Source organism: Miniopterus schreibersii, assembly GCF_964146895.1.
Source record: "Miniopterus schreibersii genome assembly, chromosome: 19".
NCBI lineage: Eukaryota > Metazoa > Chordata > Mammalia > Chiroptera > Miniopteridae > Miniopterus > Miniopterus schreibersii.
In genome coordinates, this window is record NC_138119.1 from 31,425,269 (window position 1) to 31,449,834 (window position 24,566).

At 43.6% G+C, this 24,566-nt stretch overlaps 1 protein-coding gene across 1 annotated transcript in view; it reads left to right on the forward strand.

Annotated features, from left to right (window-relative positions):
- Positions 1-24,566, forward strand: part of DSTYK (dual serine/threonine and tyrosine protein kinase) — a 51,819-nt gene that overhangs the window by 16,640 nt on the left and 10,613 nt on the right. The window contains exons 2-10 of the mRNA XM_081120508.1: positions 3,742-4,130; positions 13,851-14,520; positions 17,905-18,137; positions 18,518-18,601; positions 19,654-19,830; positions 20,453-20,582; positions 20,941-21,097; positions 21,475-21,607; positions 23,138-23,251. Of these exons, the coding sequence (XP_080976634.1) occupies positions 3,742-4,130; positions 13,851-14,520; positions 17,905-18,137; positions 18,518-18,601; positions 19,654-19,830; positions 20,453-20,582; positions 20,941-21,097; positions 21,475-21,607; positions 23,138-23,251 (2,087 nt within the window). The remainder of the gene's footprint in view (positions 1-3,741; positions 4,131-13,850; positions 14,521-17,904; positions 18,138-18,517; positions 18,602-19,653; positions 19,831-20,452; positions 20,583-20,940; positions 21,098-21,474; positions 21,608-23,137; positions 23,252-24,566) is intronic.

The window sequence follows — 24,566 nt, forward strand, 5'->3', positions numbered from 1 at the left end:
GATTAACTCAGAAGTCCTTTAACTGTCAGTGGGGCAGCTGCTCCAGCTCTGAAGCAGGTTTTCTTCCTTCCTTCCCCTGTCAGTCTACAGTTTTTCATCTCTTCTTTTGAGAACTGCTAACACTGCACTGTGGTCCTCAGAGCCCCTGGCTAGTTCACTCACTTTTTTGATCTGCAGTTACAGTAGTAGCCCAGGGAGAGCTTGCATAATTAAACTCACATATAACTTAAGATGAAAACAACCAGGCCAGCCACCCATCCCCTCAATTATTTTTCCTTCAACAGTTAAAACCTGATGGAATCCTGGAATTTTAGAACTGGAAAGGATGTTAAAGATGATCTAATCCAACTCCCTTCGTTGAGAGATGAGAAATCCAGGGCTGAGAAAAGTCAAGCGAGTTGCCAAAGTCACAGAGCTAATCAGCGGCGAGGCCGGGGATCAGGATATCTCCCCCCCTCTAGTGCCGTTTCCGCGTCGATGCTGCTCCCCTCACCGAACCATGAACAGTTTGCTGAGAGGAGCAAGGAGTGAAACTGTCTACTTTCACCCTCATTTCTCTCCATGCCCTTGCTCAAATCTTGTAGACATGTTGCAGATCAATAAAGCTAAAGATTTGTGGAAGAAGCAAAGGGCTTGGGAAATGAGGTATTGAAGAACTGACGGCGATGTCCATGTAAGAGCTTTCTTCAGTGCGACTGGTTGCACATGGAACCCGAGCGGTGCATGGAAACAAAATGCAAAACTGGGCTCAGTGTCAGCCCCTCCCATTGCCCTGCTCTGTGTTGTTTGACACTAGCAGGCTTATTTGTAGTGACTTTTTGTCACTACAGAGATGGGGGTGTGTGTGATAATTTGGGTCAGATGAAAAATGGGGTGTGTCTGCTATGGATTCTGGCTCATGCAGAGCATGTTGACATTGCCTCAGAGATGTTGCGATCTCTCCCTCTGGTGCCGAAAGTGGTTGGTTGGCTTTCATTATCTATTACCCACTCTCCTGGCCGCCGCAGTAACAGAGCTCGTTCAGGTTGTTTTTATTATGTCCCAACTTTTGTTTCAGGAGTGATGAAGTTTGTCAGAATGAAGTTACACCTATCTGAGGATTTGAGGGGGTCTGGGAAAAGAGGAAAGATAGGAAGTGTAGACGAGAATGAATCTAGCCTTAGCCAGTTGCTCAGTGGTTAGAGCGTCAGACTTCGGACTGAAGGTTCCCAGGTTCAGTTCCAGCCAAGGGCACCTACCTCGGTTGCAGGCTTGATCCCCGGTCCCTGTTTGATGTCTCTCTCTCTCTCCCCTTTCTACTCTCTCTGAAAAGCAATGGAAAAAATATCCTTGGGTGAGGATTAAAAAAAAAAGAGTTGCCGGCCGGGCATGGCTCAGCAGTTGAGCATCGACCTAGGATCCAGGAGATCGGGGTTCGATTCCCGGTCAGGCCACATGCCTGGGTTGTGGGCTTGATCCCCAGCAGGGGGCGTGCAGGAGGCAGCCAATCAATGACTCTCTCATCATTGATGCTTCTGTCTTTCTCTCTCCCTCACCCTTCCTTTCTCTGAAACCAATAAAGATAAACAAAAAGAGAGAGAGAGAGACTGAATCGAGGTGGACTTCTCACTGCTCAGGCTGAGAGTAAGGTAAATTCTGCAAGGTGATTGGGGCGTTGTACACCTCCTGTTATGCTGTCCACCTCTACTCTCCATGTTGAGATGAAGGGCACTTTTAGGAATGATCATTGCTCCTAAGTGATTCATCATGGTTCTGGACTTTTCTCAGTCCTTAGTGGAACCACTTATAACTTTCCATAGACAATTCTCCACAATAAATGTATTCTTTTTTTTTTTTAATATATCTTTATTGATTTCAGAGAGAGGAAAGGAGAGGGAGAGAGAGAGATAGAAACATCAATGATGAGAGAGTCATTGATTGAGCCCGCAACCCGGGCATGTGCCCTGACCGGGAATCAAACCCGGATCGCCTGGATCCTAGGTCGACGCTCAACCGCTGAGCCACACCCGGCTGGGCAGTAAATGTATTCTTGCACAGGGCAAACAAGTGTGTAACATAAAGTCCTTACTGTTTTAGTCGTCGTGTTGGGTGTTTCGATCATTATAAACAGGTAACTAGAACAGACTGTGACAAATGTTTAGTTGTGAACGAGATATGCAGGGACTTAGGACAAGCCTATTGCTACTTGCTAAGCGGTGATACAAGAAATCGGCTGTGTCCCATTGCTTTTGATTGTAGGTCAAAGTTAGACTAGTGGTCTGGTGTTTTACTCTTGTGCTTAGTAAATACCTTACACAGAATTAGGCACTCAGTTAACGTTCTTTGCTTTTTCAAGGGAACCCATCTCTTCCCCAGGAGCATCGCTTTTCTTGTTTCAGTGTCTGGTGTTGCCGATGTGCATGTGCAGGCCGGGCGATGCGCTTGTAGACAGGCTTGAAAGGAAGGGCTCCACGAAATGCATAGAGGGGTCTGGGTGAAAGACTACTGTAAACCTTTTGGTGGCGCCGTTTGTGGAAGAGATTGAGGTTTGAGGATTCGAAATAGTAAGTTTATGGCAGAATAGGTACAGTTTAAAGTTGAGCAACCTCTTAAATGAGTCTGGGCTCTCTTGCTTCATTTATAGGAACAAAATAAACATGGTACGGATGGTTTGATGCAGCTCATGGTTAAGTGACTAAAGCGAATACTGTTTCAGTTGGTGCCACCCCAAATTTCAGTTAAGACGTGTGTAAGATCAGCCTTGTTACAGCCTAAGAACCATGAGCCTGCCTTTCTGAACAGATGCAAGGGTTGCCTGAATTATAGACACAGGCAGGCACAGGCGCTGAACAAGTGGGGGGATGATTGAGTTCAGAATCTGAGTTTCAGTCAACTATTTCTGGTTCCTTTTCTCAGAGGTTTTCATGCTTTAGGAAGCTTTTTGCTCTCTCTTGGATACAATTGGACTTGTTTGTGGAAGCGTGGTTTTCCTGAAAGAATGCTTTTGAGATAGATCACATCTCAGATTTGCCTGGATTTTATCCTAACAGGCAGTTCTTCCCCTCTCCCTAAACTGAAGGAATGTGATTTGATTAGGAGATAATTGATTGTAATTGAATGCCTGGTGCTTTAAGAAAACAGAGGACTTTGCAGTGGGGGTGCTGTCTCCAGCTCTGAGAGAGTTGAGCCAGAAAAGATTCTAGAGCTTCTGTAAACTTGAATAACTTTTTATTTCAATATATGTGTATTTAGGGATTAGCTCATACGTTTAGTTATAAAATATGTCATACAAGGAAAATAACAAGCTAAAACTTCATGTGGTAGCGACATTTAAAAAGGTAGAGTATGTTCAAGTATTAGATCTCCTGTCACATGGAAGGCTTTCATTTTGACATTTTCAGGTATGGTTTCTCCTTGGACTCACATCTCAGTTGGTGCCTTTGTCAATTTATTGACCTTGTAATTGTGATAAAGTCCTTGTAAACTCCAACTGTCCTTCGACTGGATGATAAAGGAGGGTGGAGGGTAGATCAGGTCGGGCCAACTTTCCAGATAGAAACTACTGCTTTGGGGATGAGCCAGGGAGGGGAGTTCTGTCTGATGTTTGAGGAGGCTTTTCTGACTGGGATGTTCTCCTGATATCTCCTTCCACCAAGAGCTTCCTAGAAATTTCTTCTCTGGGGCCCTGGCCCCTTGATGGGGTCTCTGGGCGAGTCTCTCTCCACCCCCTCACTCCTCTCCCTCCTCCCCTTCCCCAACCAGGCCAGCTGAGCTGCATTTCCTTCCCACCCAAGGAAGAGAAGTCCCTGCAGCAGATGGTGGACTGCCTCCCCTGCATCTTGATCCTCGGCCAGGATTGTAATGCCAAGTGCCAGCTATTGAACCTGCTGTTGGGGGCGCAGGTGCTTCCCGCCACCAAGCTGGGCAGTGAGGAGAGCTGTAAGCTTCGGCGCCTCCGCTTCACCTATGGGACTCAGACTCGGGTCAGCCTGGCGCTCCCCGGCCAGTATGAACTAGTCCACACTCTGGTCGCTCACCAGGGCACCTGGGAGACCATACCTGAGGAGGACCTGGAGGTCCAAGAGGACAGTGAGGATGCTGCCCATGTGTTAGCCGAACTGGAGGTGACGATGCACCATGCTCTCTTACAGGTACCAATCTCATACTTATACAATTGTACACACATATGCCAGTTTTTCTTGTATTTGAACTTTCTCAGAAAGTAATTTGGCAATATATACCCTCAGTTCTGGGCATCAGCTGGTGGAGTTAAAGGAACATAGTCTGGGAAGTTGAAAACAGACAAGGTTATAGCAGTGCCCATCCCTGCCTCTGCTACCAGTGCTGCAAGGTCCTGAGCAATTGGCTCTTCTCCCTGCCTCCTGTCTCCCTTCCTAAAATAGAAGGAATGTGATATTTGCATCTCAATATGCTTTTCAGAATAAGTATGATCAGGGTTAGAAATCCTTTTTTCTTTCTTAGCAGGAAGGAATTGCTAAGATTGTTTCTAGCCATCCCTTTTTCTAAAAGGAACAATAAGATGATGGATAATTAATGTTCTTTTCTCTTTTTTTGAAATATATATATATATTTTTAATTGATTTTTGTTTTTGAGAGAGAGAGAGGAAGGGAGAGGGAGAGAGAGAGAGAGAACATTGATGTGAGAGTGAACCATTGATTGTCTGCCTCCTGCATGCCCCCCACCGGGGATCGAGCCCAAAACCCAGGCACGTGCCCTGACCTGGAATTGAACTGGCAGCCTTTTGGTGCCCGGGGTGACGTTGAGCCAACCGAACCACACTGGCCAGGGCATGTTCTTATTAGAGCTGAGACAAGTGAAGAATTTTTTATTTCCTTAGGCTTAGCCGTTACTTGCTAAGTGGGACAGATTGTGTTTCCTGCTTTCTAAGGAATTTGGGAATGTGAGGACAGATCTGGCTGAATGTTATGAGATCTGGAGATCCTGGCACCTGAAGAATATCATTTTCTTTCTCTTTTGAAGTAAACTCCCAAAGAGCACAGGTCTTGTGTCATATCCTAAGAGATCACATGGCCTGTCTGGCATTCCTGTCTCCACTTAGGGAGGACTCGTCTCGGTGCTAGGCTTCCTTTCCTGCTGTGTAGCTGGGACTGCGCTATTTGACTAGACTGAATGGGGCTCAGGAAAGGATGTGACTATGCTAGGGGTCAGGAGTGGGTAGGAATTAAAGAATGCAGCACTCTCAGCGTAGAGAGTCCATCACCTGGTTAGATGTGCCAGGAAGGAAGGGCTAGCTTGGCAGGACTAGGAGAGTGGTTTCTTTTTTCTCATAACCTCTTCACCTACCCTTGTTCTAAAAGGCTTGATCTCCCAGTCAATGAATGAGTCCTTTGGTTGTGGCCATGGTCTATGACATTCTAGAAGTAGAAATTATCATTTCTTTCCGGAGTCCAGATTTATTTTATCTTGATAAAAGCATTTTCTCTCAGGTCAGTTTCCGTGGTGACTTTCCTGTTTTCACACCTAGAGCTTGCACTTTAGCTCAGGGACACTGTAAGAGTTCTTGGATGACTCTGAGAGTAATTGTTCTGTATTGACTGAGGCTCCTCAGTGACCCATGGGCTTCTTCACAGCCACAGTATTTGATTCATACACAATCTGACTGTAGCATACTGCCCTGGTCCGGGTCCTTCCACTTTTCGGCAGCTCAGTGGTATTCATACTTTTTTATATTTAAAAAATCACTGTAAGAAATAACATTTTATAACAGGACCCAGTACATATATACACATACATTTGAAATAAAGTTTCATGGAATAATACTTCTTGGAAAACACACTGATATTTTCTTTTCTAGTCTGTTTGACTTCATTTTGAAAAATGATGGTAGCAACCACTAAATTGGTGCTATGACCTAATACCTTGTGACCTGCAGCTTAAAAAACACTGTTAAGTAGGTGAAATGACCGCTACAGGTTGGGGAGTGATTTTTCCCGTTACTGCCTTTTGAAAACAATCTTGGAATATGAGAAAAGCCATTATAGGAGAGGCAAATTATTGATTTCTTTGTGCCCCTTCATTTTATTGGTTTCCATTTTTAATACTCATTTACTTTTGTCCCATGAATCGAGATGATACAAGGAGGAAAGTGAGACCCTTACCGCACGTGCATATCTGAGTACATATCTTGCTGGTGAGAGTTCTGGTACCTGCCCCTGATCTCGCCAAGCACTCAAACTGAGGTGACAGCCGAGGTGGCTACCTGGTTGGGGACTTGAGATCCCAACTCAGCTTTCTCTCCACATAGTTGAAATATATATTCTTTCTTGAGGAATATTCTTCTCTTTTCTTGAGGAATTCACTAGCCTCTGTTTCTGTTTCCTGTGGTTTCTGAGGCTTTCTTAGCCAGTGTTTCTCCAGATCTGCTTTATTCTCTAATGGTTTTGATGTAGAAATAGCAACGGACCCCAACGGTTCAAAGTTTAGAGCCTTTTGATGCCGAGCCTCGCGGGGACAGCCTTTGTGGAGCTCAGGCCCTGCCCTGTTTCTCCAGTCAGGCTCCTCTCTCCATCAGATACATCAGCCACACTCAGCTCACTGCTGGGAGCATTTCATGGCTACCTTGAAGATTTTCCGTGCCAGTGAGAAAGATCTTTTTGTTCAGCTCCCTTTATGTTTAGGACCAGTGAGTTAGCTCTAAACAGCCCTTCCATTTGGTGTGTAAAAGGGTGGTAAAGAAAGGAAACATTTAGCTAAAGGAAACCAAGATTGAATTAGGGGAAATGGATGTTCATTTTCAACTGTCAAATTATCAAAGCAGAATTTTCCCCTGCCCTCTTATACAATGGTCATTCTTCTAATACGTTAAAGTCCTCATAAATTAGCCATTTTCAGTTTTCCCAGAATAGGCCAACTCACATGAACCCATAGTGCTTGGTGTTCCCAGCTTTTTAGTTCTGGGTCCCCTGAGATTCTTGGTTCATAATTCAATAGCCGAGGAACACTGTCAAGCCGTTAGTTTCTAAGACCTTGTTTAGTGTTAAACTTAAAACATAGTTATTTCCTATTGGCCACACACCTCACCGTTCACCACATGCGCTAGTTCTGTCTGTGTACAGATGTACTTCCCCTTCCGCGCCTGCACCCGCACCCCTTTCTGTGCATCCATCTACCCACCTGCTTTCTCTCTTTTCCCTCTCGTAAGTCCAGGGGAACGCATTTGTCTGCCTCAGAGTTGTATCAGTCTGACTTGTGTGTGTGTTTTTCCTATGAACACCTACCTGTGAGAAAAAGAATAAAAAGAAATGATGAAATTTCCCGGCCGGAGCTCCGATTCCTGTATTCCAGCAGCGGTATTTTATTTACTGTGGCAGTTCCGCAGCTCTCAGTTGTTCTGCTCTTATCAGTAGCCTGTTTGTCCCCACCAGGTGTTTTCTGGCCCTTTGGACAAATGTACACGTCACCTGGCAGCCAGACTGCCACACGCTGACATGGTTTTTGGCTCATGGTGATGCCTGGTGGGATATATTTCAGGGAGCTGAAGTAGATTGATGTTTCCAGGAAAGGTCAAATAACTTGCAAATAAACTTATTTTTTTACGATTTTTAACTCTAACCAGCCGGAGTAGTAAAGTTTTCTCTTTATAACCCTCAATCAATAGATTTCAATGGAAATAATCTCTTTGAAATGTTATACAGACATTGATATTTTTAATTTCTCAGCAGTTAACACTTTCACAAACCAAATTCATTAAATGGCTCTTACTTAAAATAACAAAAGTTTATACAAAACTTTAACTCCAAAATTTACTGAACATTGTTTGTTGCTAGTCCCATTTCCCTTAGTGCTGTCATAGAAGAAGTGTAGCTGGGTTTCAGTAAAGCTAGAAGCAAAGCCAATGTCCAGAGTTTCCTTCCTTGCTGGATCTCGGTCCACTACAGCATCAGGCTAGTTACAGTCCACTGGTCCATTGTGTGTGGGGTGCACACGGCTGTGGGTCATGTAAGTGAATGCAGGGAAAGCAGGAGCAAAAGCCCCACAAGCCCGAGTCCCACGAGTCCCAAGAGAGCCAAGCGAGGGAACTCCTTTGTTTAGGGGGTTAGGTATCCCAAATTTCCATGCTTGCAGTGGCCACATCCATTCTGGCCAGCCATCTCTGTCCCCAGGTGTAATTGACAGGCAAGTATCTTCCCTATGTCATCTCGACTTTACTGGGCATCTGTCTGTCTTCCCTTTGTCCAGTTCCTTTCCCCCAGTGTTTTGCAGGGAACATGTCTATAATGTCTGGCCTTCCCTTTGCTCCTTTCCTGTCCTTAATAACAAGCTAATTACAACGGTATCAAAATTAGGCCAAAAATAGCTATTCTTCTGCAAAAGAAATTAAGTTGGGGTAACATATATAAGACAGAGAAATAATGATATTCAAGAGATATGAAAATAAAGAAACTATGATTTTTGTGGGGCAAAAAGAAAGGGGAACTAAAGTGATATGTTAATAAAGGATATGGGAGGTTCAGGCAAATGCTAAATTATAAATTCCTTCTAGACAGTAATCCTGTATTCTTTGAATTTAACATCTCTCTTGCCTTTCCCCTAGCATACACTAACATACATAGTGAAATGGAACCATTCTGTATACATTGTTTTTTGCCAAGAAACCTGGGAATGCTTATTATAGGTTAACTTACCTATTAAGGATATGTGCGGTTTAGAGGCAAGATTTAAAAAAAAAATCCCTGTGCTCACTAGAGAAGCCTTGATATCTCTTAGGAACAGCTTGACGCTAAGGCTATATTTTCTCTGTTCACCACCAGTGATTAATTTTTGGCCTTCCAAGGTTAGCTCTTGGGGAGAAAATCTGGCTGAGATCATAATCTGAACCTTCCTCTTTTGTCTTCTCCCTTTTTTGGATCCTGCCTCTTTCCTGCGCCAAATGGCTTCCCTCTCTGTTTTCCCTCTCAGATCTGCTGGTGTTCCCCTTTGAGTAGAGGATGGTGGGGATACGGGACCTTCCTCAGTTCAGAGACTCAGAGGATGAAAGTACTGTCATCATGCGGAAACTGCTCTTGGGACTAGGAAACTTACTTCCTCCTGACTTCTTTTGTGATTTCTCACCAGTCCTTGCAGGATTGTTTCATAGCTCGCCTTTACTTTGCAGCCAGCATATACTCCTTAACATAGAACCCAAGGATTGTTAGGATCCCTGAGGTCGCCTTGTCCAACCTCGATTCGCCTTTCAGAACCGCCCCTGACACATAGTTCCTGACATGCAGTGGACCTTCGGTTACTGTTTAAACGTGGTCTTTATAGTCGAGTGGACCTGGATTTACATCCTGGCTTCATTACTTAACTGTGTCACTGTGGTGCTCGGTCCCCCCATTTGTAGATGGGGGTAGTTATCCATATCTTTTAGGACTGGTTCGAATCTAAATGAGGGTGTGTATGTAAAGCACCCAGCACAGTGTCTGGCATGTAGTGAGCCAGTTCCCTCCTCCCTTTGTATGAATTAATCAGTGACCTTGAGGCGAGGACTTCCTACTCTCTCTGTCACCCATCCCTTCCCTGTTGGAACCCCTTCCTTTGTCAAACATAAGTCCTTCTGGTCCCCGTTCACTTATAGTTATTATTCTGCTCTAATCAGAGACAAAGTTCTTCATAACTCATTATGAAGGACTTTTGTAATAAAATAAGAGAAATGTTATAAAAAGGTAAATAACACAAAAGTTAAAGCCATAAAGTTAAAAGGTAAAGCTTCCCTCCTCCTGTCTTGTCCACCCCACTGCTTTGTCTCTCTCGGGGGATGTCCTGAGTGGGGAGAGAGTAAAGCATCGGACCCCTGCTTTACCTGTGTCCGCGGGAGAACGCATAGTGTGTACTCGGTACATTCTTGTCAGCTTGTCTGCTGCCTGATTCGTCGAAGTATGAAATACAGAGAAGATAGTTCCGATCCTTAAGGGCTTCATGCTTATCAGTTGAGATACAGAGCCCCTGTTTTGGGGTGTTTGGGATTGTAAATATAGTTCCTCTCTTAGCATGATGCTTTCTGTAGCTCGCTTAGGGCTTTGGTTGGGATTGTGGTTTATGGCATCTGAGTTGTGTCTGAACCATCAGTGAATATAATCATCCTCAGCTATAACTGAATGCCGGTAATGTGCCATGGTCATAGAGTGAGGAGTTCTCAGCAGTGAGAGCCAGCATTCTTAGGAATGGTCAGGCTTCTTCAGTGATTGAGTGATTTCTTCTTGGCATTTAAAATTGTATCATTTATGTCAAAATCAAAACCAAAGAGGTGAATTCTGGTATCTGCAGGGTAGCAGTCTCTTTTCTATTACATTCTCTTAATCTTGCCAAGAAAATTGATGGTAACCTCAGCTTCTATAGATTACATAGATTTGTGCAGAATCCATCCCACAAAAGAAATCTCTTTAGGAATGTACTGTGACTTAAAATGGAATTGTGGGATACTCTCATGCTTCCCTGAGGTTCTTACTCCTTGACTGAGTTAGGAGCAAAATGCTTAGTGCTTCATTCTTGGCGTAGAGGCAAACAGCAATTCCAGATAAATGTGTAGGATATGGATTGAAAGATAGAAAACTTTACTCATGGTTATTGAAAGTGATTTTGAGCAAGCAGTAAAGGCATCATATATCCATTCATTTTACATTTATTTATTGGATGCTTACAAAGTGCCAGGCACTGTTCTAGGAGCTGGGAAGGAAAACAGCTTTCCATGGAACAGGCGGTCTGAGGTCAGACTTCCCTCACAGGTGGTCATAATAGGGCCCAGAACAGGTCCGGCCCATCCTCTATCAATTATTATTTTTTTACTCCCTGTCTCCAGGAGACAGTGCTGGCTTCCTTTTTGTTTGTAACCGTCAGGCATGAGTCATCCCTTCACTGTAAGTATGTATTGCAGAATCTCATCACATTCCAGTCTAATGTGTACTGCTGCCAGGGGCTCCGCCAGCAGCTTTTTTTGCCTGACTTTTAGAAGTTATCATAGAACAGTGAGACCAACTGCACAAGTTAACTGAGGAATGGGGAAGAGAGCATGGCACTTGCTTTCTATCCATTTTTCTTTAGTACAAGAAATATGTAGGAGTGGACAGTTTCTTTAGGTGCCATTGTACCAGGTAGTACCTACCCTTAGAAAACCTTGAATCCATTAAAAAAAAAAAAAAATTTGTACCTCTGAGCAAATAAAATCAGCTGTGTCTTAGAAAGGATATTGGTTCTACAAATTGACTTGGCAGCTTTGGCCAGTGGTTCTGTTGTACACACAAAAAGATCCTTTGAGGAAAACCTGGAAATTTATTTTAGAATTTTAAGAAAATCCATCAAATAAACAAGCAAACAAAAATTCTTCCTGAAAATTTTCTGAAGAACACTTACTTGAGTTTTGAATATTTAGGCTTTATTCCATAATATCCCTATAATAAGTTTGATTGATTTATATCTTTTAACATGTGCATATTTAAGACAGCTTTGCCATTTTAATATAAATATTTTTAGAGCATTTTCATTTATAATTCTCTACCATATTATAACTTTTCATTTCTTGGGATTTTCTTCTAGTCTTTTACTAATTATTATATGAAATTTTAATGTTGGCATTTAGGTAGTTATATGTTCAGCTCTAAACGTTAGAGGTTCTTATCCACTTTTTGAAGCTGCCTCATGAAGTGATTCATACCCTCGCAATGTGACTCAGGGTACTGAAAGAGGGTTTGTTTTGAACAGCATGGTGAGTGTCAGGCTAATCTTCCAATCAGAAAACATTCCGTGCAATTCGAGGCACAGATGAATCAGCAGATTTCTCCTTGGCCTAGGCTGGGATGGGAAATAGGTGGATTTATGCAGTGTTTGCTCAAATACAAAAGGTGAGATGCTGAAAGCACTTTTAGCTTTAGGGAGTTCAAAGTGGCCAGCCAAATGACACTTCTGTGACCTACCTTAGAATAAAACTTACTAGTGCTTTGTTGGGGAAGGTGAGACCTTTGTGTTTTGCTGGGAATGGGAGAGAGACCTCTCTCCTCCTCCCTCTCTTTCTCAATCTCTCTCTCTCTCTCCCTCCCCCCCCCCCCCCCCACACACACACAGAGTATGAGAAACAATAGGCTGGCATTTCTCAGTCCTTTCTTACTTATCTAGCAAACGAGATAAAAAAGAAAGAGGTCCTAGGTTTTGATTTTTAAAAATCTTGCATCAGAAATACATATAGCTCAAATAAGGTAAGGAATGAAAACAGAATATTAATCTGAAAGAAGATAAACAAATTGCATATCAAATAAAGTAAAATTTCAACATCTAGTAAGCTTGGGCAGATTTATGTTGAGTTCTTTTATGACTGTAAAATGTGCTAGAATTCAGCGGAGGATTGGTTTTTGAGCTTGTAGACCCCTGAAGATGTTGGGAGTTGGTGTGCCTGCAATGGTGATATAGGTGTGAGCCTCCAGGTCAACCCTTAGGTCTGGAATGCCAGGCACAGTAGACAATTTCAGAGCTATAGAGGAGCAGCAGTGCAGTGGATGGAAATATATGCTCCGAAGTGCCTCAAGATCCCCAGGAAAGAGGGAAAACACAGAGCAGAAACTGTTGGCTAGGAAAAGAACCTATAGAAGGTTTATTTCTAAACCAAAGATCATTCTTGAAGCTCACTTTAGGAACTTGGGTATATCAGTTATGATTGGGTTCAGTCATATGTAAAAGACAATCAGAAAAGCAGGCTTATTTAAATAAGACACAGGTTAATTTTTTTCCTTCACATAAAAGAAGTCTGGAGCTAGGCAGTTTAGGGCTTGTGCGGCAGCCTGTGGTCATCAGGTTTCCAGGCTCCTTATTTCTTTCTGTTTCATCACCCTCAACTCTGGCTTCCACGCGGGTTTACCTTACTGCTGCCATGTGACCACTGCCGCTCATGTCACACCTGTGCTCCAGGCAAGACGGGCAGGGCCAAAGGGCATACTTCTTGGTGGAATCATATCCCCTCTGAAGAGCTTTCCTGGAAGCCCCATATGCTTTACTGGCCACCACTGTCTGTAGAGGACATTGCCTTCCCAGATAATGCAGAGGCTGAATATTGCATAGGCAAAGCTTAGTCTCTGCTATACCAAGTGGTCATGAGAATAAAGGTATTTTCAGGACTTAGGTGGCAAAAACTCTGGGAAACCTGCAGCCTCTGAAAATAGGACAGTAATAATGTTTGGCAAACCTGGCTTTTAGTGTGCTGTTGCTTGATTGATTCGACAGTACTAAGGACTTACTATGTGCTAGACACTGGAGTTATAATCATGAACAAGATAGCCATGGTTGCTGCCCTCAGAGAGTTTACCGGCTAATGGGGAAACTGTGTTTTAAATAAATAAATTATAAATGTGTTGAACATTAAGGAAAGGAGAGGTACAGAGTGCTTGGCATTATGTGATAGGAAAGACTGGAAGGGTATGACATGACATACACATCAAGATTTAAAGGATGCTTGGGAGTTAGCCAGGTTAGAAACGTGGGGATGGGGGGGTGAGACGAGTGCAAGAGGGAAGGGAAGACTCACTCTCAGTCTGATAATTTCCATGGTAGCTCTTCTTTCCATTATTTATCTCATTTCTTTATCAGAGAGAATCAGTTCAAGTTTCCAAGCAACAAAGGAAGGCAGCGACTAAATAGCATTCTTTTCATCTGAAATGGCTGAAGGGACTGGCATCCTCCCCACCTGAGTGTTTTTCCACTCTCAGCGTGGGCCACACCAGGCAGTGAGGAAGGAGGTGGACAGATGGTTGGGCCATAACAAGTCCAATGCCCCGTCAGGGGTCTGGACTTTGGTGTCAGTGTGGGACTTTGGGGAGGCAAGGATTGGCTGACTCTCAAGTGCTGATATGACCCGTTACCCTTCCAGGAAGTGGACGTTGTGGTAGCACCGTGCCAAGGCCTCCGGCCCACCGTGGATGTCCTGGGTGACTTGGCGAATGATTTCTTGCCTGTGATAACCTATGCACTCCACAAAGACGAACTCTCCGAGAAGGATGAGCGAGAGCTTCAGGAAATCCGAAAGTATTTCTCTTTTCCCATATTCTTTTTCAAAGTGCCCAAGCTGGGCTCCGAGATAATTGACTCCTCCACCAAAAGGTTGGAGAATGAAAGATCACCTCTTCATCACCAACTCATCGACCTGGGCTATCTGAGTGTCAGTCACTGTCACTGGGGGGCCCCTGGCCAGGACACCAAAGCTCAGAGCATGCTGGTGGAACAGAGTGAGAAGCTGAGACACTTGAGCACATTTTCTCACCAGGTGCTACAGGCTCGCCTGGTGGACGCAGCCAAGGCCCTGAACCTGGTGCACTGCTGCTGCCTTGACATCTTTATTAACCAGGCCTTTGACATGCAGCGGGACCTGCAGATTACCCCCAAACGTCTGGAATATACGCGAAAAATGGAGAATGAGTTGTATGAATCATTGATGAATATTGCCAACCGGAAGCAGGAGGAAATGAAGGACATGATCGTGGAGACGCTTAACAGCATGAAGGAGGAACTTTTGGATGATGCTGCCAACATGGAGTTTAAAGGTAGGTCCCAGAGAGCTTGGTGGGGTGCCAGGACTACAGGAGCCTCTACTCTTTCCAGCTGGACATGGAGAAACCTTGGGGTTATCTCATCTGCGCTGCTGTCATCAGCAGGAGCCCGCTGTAAATCATTTAGCCAAGGTGGCCTCTTGTTCTCAGAGACCTTCCTAGAAGATAGCACTGTCATTCCTTCCCAGGACCATTGGCCCACCTTTTGGTAAATTCGTCCTAGTAGGGCCCTTTAATCTCCAGTTTATATCTGGATCCCCTTGACCTTAATGGAGCTGGAGAAGAGCTGCTTGAAGAATGGTAGTAAGTTGTGCTTGAACCTCGGCTCCCCGTTCTTTATTGGTCCTTTTGTATGTGGGTCATGGTCTACATTTTCTTTTCAGAAACCCAGCTTAGGAGGAGTTCCCAAAGTAGTGTTTGTAGCTTTTCTGGCAGTCCCATTCTTACAAATGGCTATTAACAAAGTTGGGCCAAAGTGGTTAGTCAGGTCTTTTGGGCTTAGATGCTGCTGACTTTGTGTACTGACGGCTGTCCTCCCAGCATAAACATTAGCTCTGCTCCCCATACACTTCAGGTTCTTAACCATGGCTGTACATCCACGTCACCTGGGAGGCTTTTTGAAAAAATAGATGCTCGAGTCTACTAATTCATCAGAATTTCTGACATGGTACCTAGCATCAGTTTTTTTATGTGTGCTCTTTTTTTCCCAAAAACAACCTCCCAAGGTGAATTCTATTTATTGCCATTTTCTAGATGAGGGAACTGAAGCTTAGACAAGTTAAGTAATTTGCTCAAGGTCACACAACTCCTATACAGTAGAGGCAGAATTTGAATCGATACAGCCTGGTTCCTGAGCCCATACTCTCTTTCCCATGCTTTACTGCCTCTCAGTCTGTTCCCAAATTACCTCATGCCTCCATCGTCCTGGTAACCGGCTTCAAAACCTCAGCACGGCCTTTAACTGCTTGCGTTCTCTCATCCACACATACAGTTGGTTGCTGAGTCCTGACACATTTTCTTGCATATTTTATATCTGCCTTTGCTTTTCTGTCTCTCTTCTTTAGTCTAACTGAACCTGATTGATCTCGCTGACATCTCCAGTTCATCTTTATTGGCTCCCTGTTCCTACAGACTATGTTTGGACTCCTTTACCTACTATTAAAGGTTTTCCAAAGCCTAACCCTTACCAACTTCCCCAGTCTTATTTCCCACTACCACCTTTCTGTAACTTCTGTTTGGGTTGCTCTCAGCTGCTTGCTGTCCTCTCTGTGCTCCTTTCCCTTTGCTCGTGCCCTGCTCTGACCCTGAGATGTCTTTTATTGCCTGTGAATGCTACTAGCTACCCTTGATGGCCTCTTCCAAGTAATGGTCTTTAATTTTCTTAGCTAGTAACCATTGCTAACCATCTGAACTCCCAAAGCATTTCATTTGTAACTGAAATTTCAGGCATATTTCACTTTCTATCTTTTATTATCGTTATTAATAATAATTATGTTCTTCTATTTTCTAAAATCCTAAAGGTGAAGTAGAATAAGATCTGGGTCTTATTATATCCCTTGCAGCAAATAAGAGAGTCTGTTATAGTACATCTTTGGAGAATGAATGAGTATGTGAATGATGATACATGGCTGTTAAACTTCTAGATACATAGGATGCCTCATTTCTTATCAGTCTTTCTAAAGATGACCAAAATTCCTCTTTGTTGACTTCCTACAGTGGGTAGGATTTCCTAAGAAATGCTCACTTGCAGTGGAAATCCTAGGAAGTCTTCTAAATAATTAAGGACACTGGAGTGGCAGCGCTGGTACCATAGTGCACATAGGGCAGCTAGGCTGGGCAGACAGTGAAATATTTGATTGTCTATTATGTGCCAGGCATACTATGTTTGGTGCCTGGGATACAATGGTTAGTTCAACAGACATGGGAGTAACTGGGAACAAGTAGATCAAATGTCTGTCTCTGTTAACTACATTGTATTTTTGTTGATCTACTTACCTGGTTGGCTATATATTAGACACAACTTACATGTCTGCTTCGTACCTCATTCTAAGTCCTTTCTGGGTGTTCTTGAGGCAACGATAAATAGATTTAGGAGAGATCTACCACATCTTCTGTGGAGCCAGATTTCTATTACTGTTTTTTTGTTCGTTTGTTTGTCTTAATAAAGGTAATGCAATCACACTTGGTATCATGACATACATACTTTAAAAATTATTCCTTTTTTTTTAAAAGATAATACCCATAAACATGGTACTTAAAGATTTAAAGATGCTGTCCCCCAGTCATCCAGTTTTTCTCCATGTCTTCTGCCCCTTGCCTTTTCACTTAATTCATATCTCAAAGCTCTTTCCATAAGTGTGCATACAAATTTGTCTTCTAATACATATATACCTAACTTCTTTAACTACTTCCCTACTGATGGGCATTTAGGCTAGTTCTTTCTCTTTCTTTCTTTCTTTCTTTTTTTTTTTACTGTTACAAACTGCTCTGCATTGATCATCTTTGGGACTTGTAAGGTTATATTTCTAGAAAAATAATTTCTAGAAGCACAGTAGTTAGGTCAAAGGGTATATAGGGTGTGTTTTTTTGTTGGTTGGTCAGTTTAGAATTTTGGTAGATATTGCCAGATTTCCTCCAAAGAGGTGACACTAAATTTCCACCAGTAAACAAAAGAGTGCCTTTTTAAGAGTAGAGTTTTCACAGGTAATTTATCTCCTCTAAATTTCTTCTGTCCTCTGGCTTGCAAAACAGTGTGTCTAATCCTGAGAGGTAGTGACATGGTGGGGGCAGTTAGTGTTCCAGTTTTACTTTTTATTTATCTAGTAATTGATTAGAATTGAATTCCTGACTCTGGGATTTTTGTCAGTATGCTAGGTAGTGTGAAATACAAAGATCAGAGGCTTTGGAGTTCATGAGCTTCGGGTTCAAATGCTGGCTGTAGTACTTCCTGACTGTACCTTCCCAATGCCCAGTTTGTCTTCTCTTTAAGGCTGTTTCCTGATCTATAAAATATAACCAATAATACCCACATGACAAAGTTATTGTGAGAATTAATGTAGGCTACATATGTAAATACTAACTATAGTGCTTTCAAAGAGTGCACTCAATAAATGTTCTTGCCCTCTTACAAATGTGATCAAAAAGCTAACAAAATCAATAGACTTATTCTAGACACAATTGCTCCTTCTCAGGATTCTTAGCTCCCTTAAGTACTTGAGGGTTACATGGCCCCTGATCATCCTGAGAGTCCGAGTTCATCAGCTGACCATGTGTTTTATAGCCGTTGTCACGGTAGCTCCTTGGCCTGGGAGATGCCTTTATTCAGTGTGCCCGCTCCTTCCTCTCACAGCCAACTAGCTTATGTCTCTGCCTCCATAGATGTGATTATCCCCGAGAATGGGGAACCAGTGGGCACCAGAGAGATCAAATGCTGCATTCGACAGATCCAGGAACTCATCATCTCCCGGCTGAATCAGGCGGTAGCTAACAAGCTGATCAGTTCGGTGGATTACCTACGCGAGAGCTTTGTTGGAACCCTGGAACGGTGTCTGCAGAGCCTGGAGAAGTCTCAGGATGTCTCAGTTCACATCACCAGTAATAATCTCAAGCAGGTACTCAAAGAGTGTTTAAGACACCGTGTCACAGATAACACAAGAAAAAGAATCCACACATAAACCCAACTTCAAGTTAGCCAACAATTTCCCTTTCAACTTTTTGCTGATCCAGTTGGAATTTTATTTTGTTTTCCTCTCATATGACCACTGCCTGTGGGAGGTGCTTGTGAACTGTGCAATTACAGTTAAGGAGCAAGAAAATGAAGAAAAGGGGCCCAAATAGTCAGCATAGATGACCAGCTTGCATTGCGCATATATTGAGGGGTAAATTTGAGAACCCTGAGACCAGACCATGTTCTTGAAGTAAATATCGTTTATTGCATTTGTTAAAAAGTGACTCAGGGCATACTGGTTTTCTTCTGTGTGTTCTCTTTCAGATCTTAAATGCCGCCTATCACGTCGAAGTCACATTTCACTCAGGGTCCTCAGTTACAAGGATGCTGTGGGAGCAAATCAAACAGGTAGAGGTCCCTTAGAGAAAGAAGTGTCAGCCCTTAGTTGGCTCGAATGAATCCTAGTCACTCCGACAGAGAATGAATATCTAGGATCTTCTGTAGTACGAAGTGGCCGTTTTTTAGTTTGCTTATTCTGATGCAGTTGTTAACATTGCCATCGTTAACTCCTAAAAGTGTGTTTAAATGATATTTTATGGAGCTGTAAGACTCTGCTTCCCTAGCTTCTTCATATTTTTGTCTCAACCTAAATGTTTTCTCAGAACCAGGCTTTGTTGCCTGAGGCCATGGGTGTGGTTCCTTCTTTGGAATTTGATCTGGCTCTTAAGTGGAGTCATTTACTAACTTCACAAAGGGATTTATCAGTCACTTCCTGGTACTGGATGTAATGTATCGAGAGTTTGTGAGCACGTAGACTAGGCCTAGTGTTCTTTAATGCTTTCCTTAGGGCTGGGCCCTGATTTTTTTAAGGTAGATAGAATTGGAGAGTAGTCTTAGACTTCATTTGGCTCCTGTCTTAAGACTGGATAACCCAGCCCTGGCTGGGTAGCTCAGTTGGTTAGAGCATTGTCCTGATATGCCAAGGTTGCTGGTTTGATCTCCAGTTAGGGCACATACAAGAATCAACCAAGGAATGCATAAATAAGTGAAATAACAAATCGATAGTTCTCTCCCTCTCCCCCACATATCTCCCTCCCTCCCTCTCTCCCTTCCTCTCTCTCAAATCAATTTTTAAAAAAGAAAGAGCCCTGACTGGTGTGGCTCAGTTGGTTGGGCGTCATCCTGTGCACCTAAAGGTTGCTAGTTCCATTCCCAGTCAGGGCACGTGCCTGGGTTGCAGGTTTGATCCCCAGTAGGGGGTGTGCAGGAGGCAGCTGATCTATGCTTCACTCTCGCATTGATGTTTCTCTCTTTCCTTCTCCCTTCCCCTCTCTCTCTCTAAAAAAAAAAAAAAAATATTTAAAAAAATGTAGAATGGATACCCCAGAGAGAGCATTGGTTCTTTGTAGTGGTTTCTGTCTCCCATTCCTCGAATGTTCTCACTGTTCTTATCCTGGCAGATCATCCAGCGCATCACATGGGTGAGCCCACCTGCCGTCACACTAGAATGGAAGAGGAAGGTGGCCCAGGAAGCCATTGAGAGCCTCAGTGCCTCCAAGTTGGCCAAAAGCATTTGCAGCCAGTTCCGCACCCGGCTTAATAGTTCTCATGAGGCTTTTGCAGCCTCCTTGAGGCAGGTGGGTATGTAGGGAAGGAGATGCAGCTGGATCAAGCAGCAAAGAACCTCACCCATTGGGGAATATTTTACTCTCTGCTCTGCACATAATTAAAAAAAATCATCAGTATATTTTCTTTCTGTTCCATTAAAGGTAATATCATGTCACAGGAAGTTCCATCAGTAAGTTTTTCATGTGGCTATTTTTCTGTTCTCACTTTAGGGAGAATGCAGGGAGTCAGGTAATTTTCCCCCATTTCAGCGAGTACAGAATGAAAATCATGGGGCAGGAATTTTATATAAGTTTATATAGTATTTTAGGAATGATGACAGAAAGGGATGCCTTTCCAACTTCAATACTAATTTGCAGTTATATGACATCTGCTTGTCTGGGGAGTGTGTGTGTGTGTATGTGTGTGTGATATGTGTGTGTTGGGTGAAGGTGGGTGGATGTGATATGCATCAGGAGGAAAAATTATTACTTGTCGAGAGCCCATTATGACTGATCTCTAAGTTAAATATGTTACATACACCTTACTTCTCACAGTTACCCTTATGAGGCAGATACGATCCCTATATAAGAGGGGAGAAAGCCAGAGCTGGGGACTTAATAGGTCATGTCTTTTTTCCCTGTGTCCTCCCAGCTGGAAGCTGGCCACTCAGGCCGCCTAGAGAAAACTGAGGATCTGTGGCTGAAGGTTCGGAAAGATCACGCCCCCCGCCTGGCCCGCCTTTCTTTGGAGAGCCGTTCTTTACAGGATGTCTTGCTGCATCGTGAGTCCTTTTTTGCCCCCGCAAGTAAATTGAAAGAGGGTTCTCATTGTCCAGCCCTGGAGAGTCCAAGTGTCCAGAGCTGCTTCCTTGCGAAGCTGCCTAGTACTTCCTGATGTGTTTTTGCATTCCTGAAGTGTGTTTGGTTCTGCTGTTTATGTAGTCCAAATAATGTGACCAGGGTTTATTTAAATCAAACCAGTTAGGTTACTTTCTGCTGGTTTAGGATGACATCAGAATTTCTTCCCCAAGCATAATTAGGACTTCCTGCCTCTAGGCAGGTCCATGGCTCCGAATCTTAGGGAGGTTGCCCAGCAAGCTCCCATCCCTCCTGACTTATCTCTGTGTCTATATCTTGTAGGTAAACCTAAACTGGGACAGGAACTGGGCCGGGGCCAGTATGGTGTGGTATACCTGTGTGACAACTGGGGGGGACACTTCCCTTGTGCCCTCAAGTCGGTGGTTCCTCCAGATGAGAAGCACTGGAATGACCTGGCCTTGGAGTTTCACTACATGAGGTGGGTAGGGTCTCATTCACCTCTATGGGAAAAGATCCAGAGAAGAAGCCGGGAACCTGGCATACGTTTTGTAACAAGAGCTACAGCAGGCCTTGTCTCTCCACACTGGGTCTCAGAAAGTGGTAGACCAGTATTTCTGTGTCTGGCCCGGAACTGTTCTCTACAAGGCCTTTGCTGTCTTTGCCTGCCCTTTCCCAACATCCTCAGATCATTCTTCCATTTGACTTTCTTCCTTAGTTCTTGATGCCTATCAATTTTTCGATTCCATAATTCTCTGTCCTTGTTTGAGAGGCCATTCTCTTTGCCCTCTGTCTGTACTGAGGGCCAGTACCTGTGGTTCTGTGCATTGTAGCCCAGACCTCTCTCCTTCCTGCCAGGTCTCTGCCGAAGCATGAGCGATTGGTGGACCTGCATGGTTCTGTCATCGACTACAGCTACGGTGGTGGCTCCAGCATCGCCGTGCTGCTCATTATGGAGCGGCTGCACCGGGACCTCTACACCGGGCTGAAGGTGAGGCGGGCAGGGGGAGGGAGATCCAGCTGGCAGCCAGGTCCCAGGCTCCTGCCTGCCCTTCATCCTTCCTTGTATGTTGAGAGTGTCTAGCCTTTGTAAGACATTGTTGGAGTAATCAAGCTTTATTACCCTTATTTGCAAAAAATCTTAAACATTTTTCAGAATCTATTTTTGTCCCAGTTCATTTCCAGAATACTGTAAATTAACCACTTTTACGTCCTGTGTGTGTGTGTGTGGGGGGGGGGTCTGGACTATTCTAAAGCGCGGAAAAGCTTCCTGTAACTCCGCCGCTCTTGCTCTTTTTGCTGTCAGTCTGTAAAACCAGTTTTTGTTGTTTAGTCAACACTGTTCAGTAGTGACTACTTTGTACACAACACAGCCCTGTATTAAGCACCACAGAGTCAAAAAGTATATAGCCAGGAGCTTTTAAGAGAATTATAGTCAGTGACTATTCCATGAAGGTGGGGTGTTTGAGTTTGATAAGTACACATTGATGGCTAGAATTTGGCAGTTGGAAAGAAGAGGCCATATGAGGGGGAAGAAAAAGCTTAACACCGAGAGCATTGGAAGGGCCAGTGAGGAAGCTCGTCAGCACTGGAGCAGCTGGTCCATTCGGGGAATTTTGGGGATGGGGAGGGGAATAATGTGCCAAGAAATGTTGGGAGCCAATTCTAGAGGAATGAAAGTGTTAAGAGCTTCCATAGAATTTAAATTCTGTTATAGACAGAGAAGCTATCAGAAGATTTTGAATGAGAGTGAAATACCCTCAGTTGGATGCTATGTTTTCCTCACCTAAAATCACCACATAAAAGGGAGTGGAGAGGTTTCTTTTGTCTACTGACTGGAGCTGAGTAGAATGGGGGAAAAGCTAACCCCGAGTGTCTAGGTAGGTCCCTTCTCACAGATTTCTCTTGTACCAGTTTATTTGGAAGCCTCCAGAAGTGGGACAAAAGAATCCTTAGAAATGCTTGCAGGAGCCATGAGAAGTCAGTATGATGAAGACAATGGCTCTTCAAGTGGTTTTCCTTCTCCATTTCAGAGTTGCTGAGCTCAGCACTGTCTAATGCTTCTCTACAAGTGGGCTACAGAACCACATTTGAGGTTTGGTAGAAATAAGATGAGGGAACTTGGTATATAAATAAATTAAACCCAACCTGGCCTAACTAGGCCTACAAAGCAGTGGACCTAGAAATAATTACTTGGAGCCGCAAGGGTAATCCAGCGTTTGTTTAGGTGTTAGAATGACTCATGCCTTCAGTCATTTGTTTACACCTGTCCAGCTGGCTTACGTGCAGCCCCCAAGGTGTTTCATCTGGCCTGCATAGCTCACCCTTCCTTGCCTTTTTTCTGTCTCCCTCTCCTAACTGCTTCCCTCTTCCCTTTTCTTTTTCACCTACTTTTCTGCCCTTGTGTCCCCGAGTGCAGTCAGTCCTTCAGGCCCCACAGAAGGAAGTCTCAGTTGGTGTAAGCAGGTTGGGTGGACAAGTTGTCTTGTTAGTGGCAAATAAGCTCTTCTGTTTCCCCAAGGCTGGGCTGACCCTGGAGACACGTTTGCAGATAGCACTAGATGTGGTGGAAGGAATCCGCTTCCTGCACAGCCAGGGACTTGTCCACCGTGATATCAAACTGAAAAATGTGCTGGTAAGTAAGAGCTGTTTCTCCAGTGAAACATGCTGCCTCTGGGCTAAGTGATCTTTCTGGGGTGCACTTAAATGTAAGTTTGGTCACAGGAAAAGACTGGAGGGAAAGCAGTAGAGTTAACAGCGGAATAGTTGGATGGTATCTTGGACTTAAAACTTAGGGAGGACTTGCACCATAGACCCAGTTCATACTGCTTACGGTTTTTTCTCCCAACACTATTGAAAAAATTTAAATTTACAGAAAGTTAAAGGAGCGATACAATGAAAGCCCATACACCTTTCACTTAAGTTCATATTCGTTCGTTTTCCTAGTGTGGTCTGTCTGTCTGTCTCTCTCTCTCTCTCTGTCTCTGTCTCTCTCTCTTACACACACACACACGCACACACACGCAAACACTCTTTTTTACTGAACTATATGAAAGTAAATCACAGATAACATGTCATTCCTAGGTATAGGCATACCTCGTTTTATTGTGCTTTGCTTAATGCACTTCACAGATACTGTGTTTTTAACAAATTGAAGGCTTGTGGCAGCCCTGCTACAAGTGTACCAGAGCCTTTTTTCCAACAACATTTGCTCACTTCATGTCTCTGTGTCACATTTTGGTAATTTTTGTTATTATATTTGTTATGGTGATCTTTGATTAGTGACCTTTGATGTTACTGTTGAAATCATCTTGGGGCACCACAAACCACTCCCGTATTAGATGGCAAACGTAATCGATAAATGTTGCATGTGTTCTGAATGCTCCACTGATTCCCAGAGACACAACAATGTTGAAATTGGGCCAGTTAATAACATCACAGTTGCCTCAAAGTGTTCAAATGAAAGGAAAACTTGCCCGTCTCTCACTTTAAATCAAAAACTAGAAATGATGAAGCTCAGTGAGGAAGGCATGTCAAACGTCAAGATAGACTGAAAGCTGGGCCTCTTGCGCTGGTTAGCTAAGTTGTGAATGCAAAGGAAACGTTCTTAAAGGAAAGTAGAAGTGCTCCTCCAGTGAACACACGAATGATAAGAAAGCAAAACAGCCTTATTGCTGATGTGGAGGAAGTTTTAGTCGTCTGGATAGATCAAACCACAACATTCCCTTAAATCAAAACCTAATTCAGAGCAAGGCCCCAACTCTCTTCAGTTCTATGAAGGCTGAGAGAGGTGAGGAAGCTGCAGATGAAAAGTTTGAAGCTAGCAGAGGTTGGTTCTTGAGGTTTAAGGAAAGAAGCTGTCTTCATAACATAAAAGTGCAGGTGAAGCAGCAGGTGCTGATGTATAGAAGCTGCAGCAAGTTATCCAGAAGATCCTGCTAAGATAATTA